The sequence below is a fragment of the Armigeres subalbatus genome, chromosome 1 (assembly GCF_024139115.2).
Source record: "Armigeres subalbatus isolate Guangzhou_Male chromosome 1, GZ_Asu_2, whole genome shotgun sequence".
In the NCBI taxonomy this organism is placed as follows: domain Eukaryota; kingdom Metazoa; phylum Arthropoda; class Insecta; order Diptera; family Culicidae; genus Armigeres; species Armigeres subalbatus.
In genome coordinates, this window is record NC_085139.1 from 208,877,139 (window position 1) to 208,887,265 (window position 10,127).

At 46.9% G+C, this 10,127-nt stretch overlaps 1 protein-coding gene across 1 annotated transcript; it reads left to right on the forward strand.

Annotated features, from left to right (window-relative positions):
- The first annotated feature begins 526 nt into the window (after window positions 1-526).
- LOC134210315 (sphingomyelin phosphodiesterase-like) lies at window positions 527-2,671 on the forward strand. Its single transcript, XM_062686365.1, has 3 exons — window positions 527-727; window positions 792-2,224; window positions 2,289-2,671. Exons 1-3 carry the CDS (start codon window positions 613-615, stop codon window positions 2,640-2,642), a joined length of 1,902 nt encoding a protein of 633 aa, XP_062542349.1. The 5' UTR covers window positions 527-612; the 3' UTR covers window positions 2,643-2,671.
- The last annotated feature ends 7,456 nt before the right edge of the window (window positions 2,672-10,127 follow it).

Genomic DNA, 10,127 nt, shown 5'->3' on the forward strand with positions numbered 1-10,127 from the left:
TTCTAAATTAGAAACAAATAAAACATTTTAAAAATTTACCTGTGGTTCTTTTAATCCCAAAGCACAGACAAACGGTTGACTACCGGGTCGACGATGTTCAACAGGAAAACTCAATTCATCAGTCTACGCAGTGTCAACGCCAATCGGTCAATGTCGCTATCGTTACCGAATCGATGGAGAGTGTAAAAAATGTAAACATTCATGATGTAGCAAAAAAAAAGGCAGGTCTCCGATACCGTTTACCCCCTTTCCGCTACACACGGGCACGTTAGAGAACCGGTTGCCACGCGAGCTGCTACTAGGAGCAACCGTTCGTCTCGTGTACCATCCGCACCCACAGCAAGAGAACTATGACCCGTGCGACAACGTTGTTAATTATCAAGATGTGTGATCGCAGCATGGCACTGATAAAGCCCGAAATCGAAATCGGCGTTTGAAACAGGTTTCAAAGGCATATAAAAGCCACTGCCAGTGGGATATTAGAAATCGAACAGGCATTTCTCTAAATGCACTGTCGCTAATTGATTTCAGTTTTTGGAAAAGAAAGGGGCTTGGGTGTCGATTGCACGTTTGATCAGATCAGTCCGAGTCGAACCATACTCACCAGAGGAGATGATTTCACTGAAGACTCTGTGCCTGCTGGCATTGGTGCTCGGTGTTTGCTGGGCCTACCAGGTCAAACCGAAAAATTTCAACAAATTGGTGAAACAGCAGAAAAAGTTCAATGGTAAGTATGATGTGAGGTTTGCGCTTTATAACAAAACGTACAGTCAGTGCATTTACTCGATTAGAACGATTTGAGAAGGAATTCTTAACCGAGCATTTGAAGTACACGGAGAGTGGGGTCAAGTCGGACCGGCTCGAGGAAATGTTCGAACACCTTCGCCAGAAGCCGGAGATGTTCCGACAGGAGTTGGATAACCACCCGATTCCCTACCAGACTACGGAGTGTACGGCTTGCCGAGCACTGGTTACCACCTACTTGGCATACCGTCGAGTCTTGAACTGGGATCGAGACCGTATCGCTGCTCAAGCTGCATCCACGTGTGATACTTTGGGAATCCTGCTTCCGGAAAATTGCGTCAAGGTCATTGACAAAAACATCGACATTTTCCTGTACATCATTGATAACCGACCCAGTTTGACGGCTCAAACCATCTGTGGAGTGATTTTCCAATCAGGGGCATGCGTGCTGGAAGATCGCGAATTCTTGGATTGGACAATTGATGTAGCTGCAGGTGGCACTCCCATTACGTCTTCCAAAGCTGGAGCAAATCGTGGAGCCAACGATTTGAAGATTATTCATTTGACTGATTTGCACTACGATCCGCACTACCGTACAGGTTACAACGCAGTCTGTGGTGAACCGTGTTGCTGTCGCGTAGGGCAAGGCATTCCCGCAAATCCGGAAGATGGAGCAGGAGAATGGGGTGACTATCGCGATTGTGATTCACCATGGAAGGCAGTGGAGAATGCGGTTCGTGAAGCTGGACGTATCCACCCGGATGCCGCGTATGTTTACCATACTGGAGATATCATTGATCATGGAGTATGGGAGACGACAATTGATGGAAACATTCAATCAATTACTCTAACCAATAATCTGCTGAAATCCGTCTTCGGAACCAAACCGGTGTATAACGTTCTGGGCAACCACGAGATCACACCGACAAATGTGTTTGCCCCAAGCCACATCGGCATTCCTGAATTCTCTCCAAGCTGGGTCTACGAACTGGTTGCTGACCAATGGTCAAGCTGGCTTCCAGCAGCCACAAGGCAAACTATCCTGCAAGGAGGATACTATACTGTGTTGGTGCGCACCGGTTTCCGTATAATAGCTTTGAACAATAACGATGCCTACACTTTCAACTGGTGGATCCTATACGATCCGGCATACCTTCGCGGTCAGCTGCAATGGCTGCACGATACTCTGCTGGAAGCGGAGAGAGCCGGCGAGAAGGTTCACATCTTAGCTCACATTCCAATCGGAGCTGGAACCAGCTTCGTCACATGGGCACAGCAGTACCGTCGTATTTTGGACCGCTTCTGGAACACCGTCCAGGCACACTTCCATGGACACACGCATGCTGACGAGTTCAACATCTTCTACTCAGCAGCTAGCCCACAACACGCCATCAATGTGGCCTTCAATGGAGGAGGTACAGTTCCGTTCAGTAATTACAACCCCAACTACGTCGTTTACTATGTCAACCCACAAACTTATGTAAGTATTCGGTAATAACCCGGACTCTGAAAATTCACACCCAGTCATTAATTGAAACTTACAGGAAGTCACCGATTTCGAATCGTACTACTTCAATCTGACCGAAGCGAACCAGCACCCGACTAGGAACCCCCTGTGGACACCACTCTACTCCTTCGCAAGCGATTTCAGTATTTCCAATGTGTCTCCCGCATCGCTTGATGGCTTGGCACGTCGCTTCGGAACGAGTTCATCGGAACTGCACCGCTACTGGCAGCTGAAGGTGAAGCGCGGTGATCCGTTCCTTCAGCAAGGCTGCGATGGCGAATGCTTGCTGAACCATCTATGCGAAATCGTCACCAATGAGGCCAACGATGACCGCAAGTGCAACGAACTGGTGGCTGCATTCCGTAAAACCGAAAATGGTAAAAAGAACTGATAACAAATAAATAAAGTATTTTAAGTGCAGTTTAGTTCGTGAATTGATTCCGTCCATATAATGAATTGCTGATCAAATTAGTACCATTTTCAGTTTTAGTGAATTCGTTATGAGATTTATTTGATCAAGCGAGTATTGCAAATTGTCATAACGAATTGGTTGTCTAATCCTTGTCGGGTATATTTATCACTGCGACCAGTTATTAGATGAATTTGATATACATATTCCTCCTTTTTAAGCTCAGTCATCAGTGTCACTATTATTATTAGATATCGTCATTGAATGACTAAGAGCGTTATCCCAGTTCGATAACACACTCCACATAAAATGCAATACCGTAATAGGGATTTGATCACCAGATTTCAAAGTGTTCTATTAGCTCCTTGCTGAAGAACTTACTTCTTTGATTAAAAAGTGCAGGATAATAAATGTTCCGAGTCTTCCTTCTGCATATCACAAAAGCGACAAGCATCATCTTGTTAAGTTTTCCTATCAGCTTCAAGTGATAATAGCTCGGATAGTAGCCTGTTATAAGACCTGTGTACATGCAAAAAGTTCTTTGATTTAAGATTTTACGAGTCACTGAAATGTTCGGAGAGATAAATCGCTTCGACTGCTTACCAATAAAAGTACTATTCCAATTGGTTTCAACCTTCAAAGACGCCCAAGCCTTTGGCTCTGCTCTAAGGGAAAAGACGATGAAAAGGCACAAAAAAGTTCAGGTCCCATAAAATTCTGAGACGATTAAAGCCTTGCTAATTTATCGGCTCTTCGTTTCCATCAATTCCGCAGTGACCATAAACGCAATTTAAATAGACTTTATCACGACAAGACAATTTTTGATGTGACTGTATGCACTCCCTAAAAGTTTTTGATGCGCATGTTGCCGATTTCAGTGAATTTGAAGCTACTTGACTGTTGGACATCATTATTTATTTATTCAAACTAAGGCCGAAGTGGCCTGTGCGGTCTTCTCCATTCGGCTCGATCCATGGCTACACATCGCCAACCACGCAGTCTACGGAGGGTCCGCAAGTCATCTTCCACCTGATCGATCCACCTTGCCCGCTGCGCACCTCGCCTTCTTGTGCCCGTCGGATCGTTGTCGAGAACCATTTTCACCGGGTTACTGTCTGTCTGAGACAGAAATGTTCCCATCAAACTACAACCCTTCATCCAATCCCAAATTGCACTGCTCTGACCTACATTTGGCAAGAGGTTGCATCAATTGTTTCGACATCATCGGACGGGCGAGTGGAAGGTCAAAAAGAAATAGTAGTGATCTCTTCGATGCTGTTGATATACGGAACATCAGCTGCTGCTGTACGTGGCTGTGTATCTATTGCGATAATCGTTTTTGAGTAGGTAAGAGATATAGCCGACTCTCACAGGAGCCGAAACAATATCATCGCATGAATCGATCGAGGTTTTGTGATGACCATTAGGTACAGGGCTAGCTAGTAGCAATTTAATGATCACCTACCGTGTGTGGAGGCCGCGCGCGAGAATTCGCAATTTCCATTACGTGTTTTGTGTCTAGTAGTAAGCTAAAATAAATGTTAGAATGTAAGCCGAAATCTAAGTGTTTGATGTATTAGAATAAATGTAGTGCTAGTAAATTGTGTTTCCCTAAAATATGTGTTTGAATAGTCTAAGTGGAAAGAACATTACAGACATTGCGATGTAGCAGGATTGGAATTGGACAGGAATTGTGTTTGTTAATCCTGGACTTGTGCGAGTGTTGGAGGGCCTTTAGAGAAGACTATCGAAGGCAAGTGTTTATTTTGTGTGGTTCCCCAACATTTTTGGTCCGTTCGAACCGGAAGACTGGACCCCGGTGATGACTGGATAGGACGATACCAATCGGATAAGATTTAAAAGCCTGAGGCAGGCTTGGATTGGCGCCATTACCAACGGCTCTGAATGGGAAATCGCCATTCCGCTGGCAAACAATTAATGCAGTGGCCATCATACCTGGATATAATAAGCATAGAGTGAATACGCGCCATCGTATAAGGACACAAAGGAGGCGAATAATAAAAGGGATACATTCGTCATCATCCTCATATCATCCTCATAGTAGTTTCGTTTGGGCATCCTGCGGTTAAGCTGTTTCCATAGGTGAGTTGGAACAAACTCTATATGAGAAAAATATATTAAGCTCTTTTAGTGAAATGTATTAAACCGTCTAAGACGAATTAAGTACTGCCCATTTAATTCCACCAGTTAATTTTCGTTATTTTTGCAGATACGTATTTCGACCACAACTGTGTGGTCGTCTTCAGTGTCTTGTACTTGAATCGACTCAAGTCAAGTCGAGTCAAGTACAAGACACTGAAGACGACCACACAGTTGTGGTCGAAATACGTATCTGCAAAGATAACGAAAATTAACTGCTGGAATTAAATGGACAGTACTTAATTCGTCTTAGACGGTTTAAACTCTATATGTCCAATCGAAGCTAGGGAATTGCGCCACCCTAATACACGGTGTTTTTCATTTGGTATCGTTCACATTACTCAATCGTTTTGCCTGCTTGGATTCGGAGTTTTGGAGTGCATGGACCTAATGGATGGATTGCATTCTGGATGCCTTTTCACTGAAGATTACCTATCAAACGCAGACGTGGACAGCTGATCCAGTACCGGATTTACTTTTCCAGGTAAATATACCTTAGATCAGTATATGTCCATTGTCCAGTCGTTGTTAGTGGCTTCATCATTCTAACACCTTTATTTCGACGTTTTTTTCCTCGGCATACCTGAATGGATACATGACTGGCTGCCTAATCGACTTTGCTGGAGTGAAACTGGCGGTTCTCTGGTGAAGGAAGAGCTTCTTTGGAGATTCTGTCGAATCAATTCATTCACCCAATACGGCAGAGACGATTCGGTGCGTGGCAAGAAGAGGTGGCATCGATTATTTTATTGTGTGCCACGCAATCCCTGAGCAAAACTGTTCGTTATCAGAACAATTGACTCATTCTGCCGCAAATTTGGATGCTTGGATGGTTTGCTGAACGATTCGTGTGTGGATTGGTATCGATGTTGATTGCACGGGTTAGTTCGAACAGTATATGTTCTGCCGGAGCTCTGTATATTGGATACTACATATAAACTTTCCTCCTTCTGGATCCCTATCTGAACTGTGAATGAATGACGAGTTGACTGTGAATGATTATCGGATTATGCTGTAGAAATCAGACTAGTTTATATTGGAAACGAGTTGGTGCTGCTGTTAGTTCTCATAGGTGAGCTACTACAGTATATGTCCGCCGAAGCCTAGATTCTGCATACTACAGTTGGTTTTTTCCTCATCTGCTTTCATCTACCGAACAAGTGCTAGCTGTACAACAACGTGCTTTGTGGCGTCATAAGAACGTCACTCCGTTCCGAAGTAATTTGCTGAATTGTAGAGGATTGGGGTACAACATATGTCAACTATAGCATCATCAACGTGCACTGCCCACACGAAGGGAGCCCCGTCGACGAGAAAGAAGCGTTCTACGCACAGCTGGAGCAGACATACGATGGATGCCCACTGCGGGACGTTAAAATCGTCATCGGTGACATGAACGCACAGGTAGGAAGGGAGGAAATGTATAGACCGGTCATCGGACCGGATAGTCTGCACACCGTATCGAATGACAACGGCCAACGATGCATAAACTTCGCAGCCTCCCGCGGAATGGTAGTCCGAAGCACCTTCTTTCCCCGCAAAAATATCCACAAGGCCACATGGAGATCACCTAACCAAGAAACGGAAACCAAATCGACCACGTTCTAATCGACGGTAAATTCTTCTCCGACATCACGAACGTCCGCACTTACCGCAGTGCGAATATTGAATCCGACCACTACCTCGTTGCAGTATGCCTGCGCTCAAAACTCTCGACGGTGTACAACACGCGTCGAAGGCGGACGCCGCGGCTTAACATTGGGCGGCTACAAGATGGTAGAGACTAGCCCAAGAATACGCGCAGCAGCTGGAAGTGGCACTTCCAACGGAAGAGTAGCTAGGCGCAGCGTCTCTTGAAGATGGCTGGAGAGATATTCGATCTGCCATTGGTAGCACCGCAACCGCTGCACTTGGCATGGTGCACCCGGATCAGAGAAACGACTGGTATGACAGCGAATGTGAGCAGTTAGTGGAAGAGAAGAATGCAGCATGGGCGAGATTGCTGCAACACCGCACGAGGGCGAACGAGGCACGATATAAACAGGCGCGGAACAGACAAAACTCGATTTTCCGGAGGAAAAAGCGCCAGCAGGAAGATCGAGACCGTGAAGAAACGGAGCAACTGTACCGCGCTAATAACACACGAAAGTTCTATGAGAAGTTAAACCGTTCACGTAAGGGCCACGTGCCACAGCCTGATATGTACGAATACGAACGATATACGAACGAGCGTGAGGTGATCCAAAGGTGGCGGCAGCACTACAAAGGGCACCTGAATGGCGATGTGGCAGACGAAGATGACAGTATGGTGATGGACCTGGGAGAACGCGCGCAGGATATAATTCTACCGGCTCCGGATCTCCAGGAAGTCTAGGAGGAGATTGGCCGGCTGAAGAACAACAAAGCTCCTGGGGTTGACCAACTACCAGGAGAGCTATTTAAACACGGTGGAGAGGCACTGGCTAGAGCGCTGCACTGGATCATTACCAGGATTTGGGAGGAGGAAGTTTTGCCGCAGGAGTGGATGGAAGGTGTCGTGTGTCCCATCTACAAAAAGGGCGATAAGCTGGATTGTAGCAACTACCGCGCAATCACATTGCTGAACGCCGCCTACAAGGAACTCTCTCAAATTTTATGCCGTCGACTAGCACCAACTGTAAGGGAGTTCGTGGGGCAGTACCAGGCGGGTTTTATGGGCGAACGCTCCACCACGTACCAGGTGTTCGCCATTCGCCAAGTACTGCAGAAATGCCGCGAATACAACGTGCCCACACATCATCTATTCATCGACTTCAAAGCCGCATATGATATAATCGATCGGGACCAGCTATGGCAGCTAATGCACGAACACGGTTTTCCGGATAAACTGACACGGTTGATCAAAGCGACGATGGATCGGGTGATGTGCGTAGTTCGAGTTTCAGGGGCATTCTCGAGTCCCTTCGAAACCCGCAGAGGGTTACGGCAAGGTGACGGTCTTTCGTGTTTGCTATTCAACATCGCTTTGGAAGGGGTAATACGAAGAGCAGGGATTAACACGAGTGGTACAATTTTCAATAAGTCCGTCCAGCTATTTGGTTTCGCCGACGACATAGATATTATGGCACGTAACTTTGAGAAGATGGAGGAAGCCTACATCAGACTGAAGAGGGAAGCTAAGCGGACCGGACTAGTCATCAACACGTCGAAGAAGAAGCACATGATAGGAAGAGGTTCAAGAGAAGACAATGTGAGCAACCCACCGCGAGTTTGCATCGGTGGTGACGAAATCGAGGTGGTAGAAGAATTTGTGTACTTGGGCTCACTGGTGACTGCCGAAAATGACACCAGCAGAGAAATTCGGAGACGCATAGTGGCTGGAAATCGTACGTACTTTGGACTCCGCAAGACGCTCCGATCGAATAGAGTTCGCCGCCGTACCAAACTGACAATCTACAAAACGCTCATTAGACCGGTAGTTCTCTACGGACACGAGACCTGGACGATGCTCGTGGAGAACCAACGCGCACTTGGAGTTTTTGAAAGGAAAGTGCTGCGTACCATCTATGGTGGGGTGCAGATGGCGGACGGTACGTGGAGGAGGCGAATGAACCACGAATTGCATCAGCTGTTGGGAGAACCATCCATCGTTCACACCGCGAAAATCGGACGACTGCGATGGGCCGGGCACGTAGCCAGAATGTCGGACAGTAACCCGGTGAAAATGGTTCTCGACAACGATCCGACGGGCACAAGAAGGCGAGGTGCGCAGCGGGCAAGATGGATCGATCAGGTGGAAGATGACTTGTGGACCCTCCGTAGACTGCGTGGTTGGCGACGTGTAGCCATGGACCGAGCCGAATGGAGAAAACTCTTATATACCGCACAGGCCACTTCGGCCTTAGTCTGATTAAATAATAAATAATGGGGTACAACATTCTGCTGTCTCAGGTAGGCTTGAACGGTATATGCCAGCCGAAGCCTTGGACATTTTGGATCTCTACACCATTCAATTCCTATATTTATCGGTTCGAGTGACGTGCACCTGCTATGGCGCCATCCCGTGAGAAGAAGCCGCCTGCCCTGAAGCTGTTGATGGTCCAGCTGAAGAACACCCAGACCTCCATGGACGACATCTGGAGATTTGTGCAGGGCTACGAACGGACAACAACTGCAAGTCAGGTCGACGTGCGCTTGCAGAGTATCGATGACTTGTGGCAGAAGTATGGGGAGATTCTGGCAGATATTCAGGCACACGACGATTTCGAAGATGAAAATGAGGCGTTCGATAAAGCGAGGCTAGTGTATAGTGATAGGTACTATTATTGTAAGGCGTTCTTGATGGATAGGGCTAAGCAATTGCAGGATCCAGGGGAAGCCAATCGTTCCGTACGAGCCAACGACACGTCAGCGCATGGTCATGGGACGCTAGACCATGTACGCCTACCACAAATCACGCTGCAGGTGTTCAACGGGGACATAGATGAATTAATCAGCTTCCGTGATCGGTTCACTTCACTCATCCATCGCAAGATGGACCTGCCGGAGGTGGAAAAGTTCCACTATTTGAAGGGATGCCTGCAAGGAAAACCGAAGAGCCTGATCGACTCACGAAGGCCAACTATCAGATAGCGTGGGACTTGCTGCTAAAACGGAACGATAACAGCCAGCTTTTGAAGAAGCGACAGGTGCAAGCTTTGTTGAATTTGCCAACGCTGTCCAAGGAATCGGTAGCGGATCTGCACACTCTGATCGACGGTTTCGAAAAGGTCGTTCAGAATCAGGACCATGTGGTCAAACCGGAAGAGTATAAGCACCATTTACTCGTTAACCTACTCACTACTCGACTAGATCCGACAACACGCAGAGGTTGGGAGGAACATTCCTCAGCCAAGGATCAGGATACGCTAGCAGATCTCTCGTATTTCTTGCATCGTATGTTCCGAATTCTTGAATCGTTTCCAGTGAAGGCATTAGACTCCAGGACTTGGCTTTATGCACCACAATCATCGAGACAGAAGGCGTCAGCTGTGAAGGCCAGCTACGGTTCTGTACAATCGTCTGGAGGACGATGTGCGGCGTGCAAGGAGAACCATCCCCTATACCAATGTTCTTCATTCCTACGGATGTCGGTGCGAGAAAGAGATGCGGTGTTTAGAACGAACTCCCTGAGCCGAAATTGCTTCAGATCGGGTCACATTGCGACAGACTGTACGTCCAAATACAGGTGTCGTAACTGTAATGGTCGTCATCATACAATGGTATGCTTCAAGCAGCGGAAGGATCGTTCACCTAAGGTTGTCGCTGCTGCTGGAAACAACAATACCC

Coding starts and splice junctions, on each gene's coding strand:
- LOC134210315 (XM_062686365.1), top strand. CDS start 613: ATGATTTCACTGAAGACTCTGTGCCTGCTGGCATTGGTGCTCGGTGTT. Junction 728..791: donor ACAGCAGAAAAAGTTCAATG/GTAAGTATGATG, acceptor TTACTCGATTAG/AACGATTTGAGAAGGAATTC. Junction 2,225..2,288: donor ATGTCAACCCACAAACTTAT/GTAAGTATTCGG, acceptor TGAAACTTACAG/GAAGTCACCGATTTCGAATC.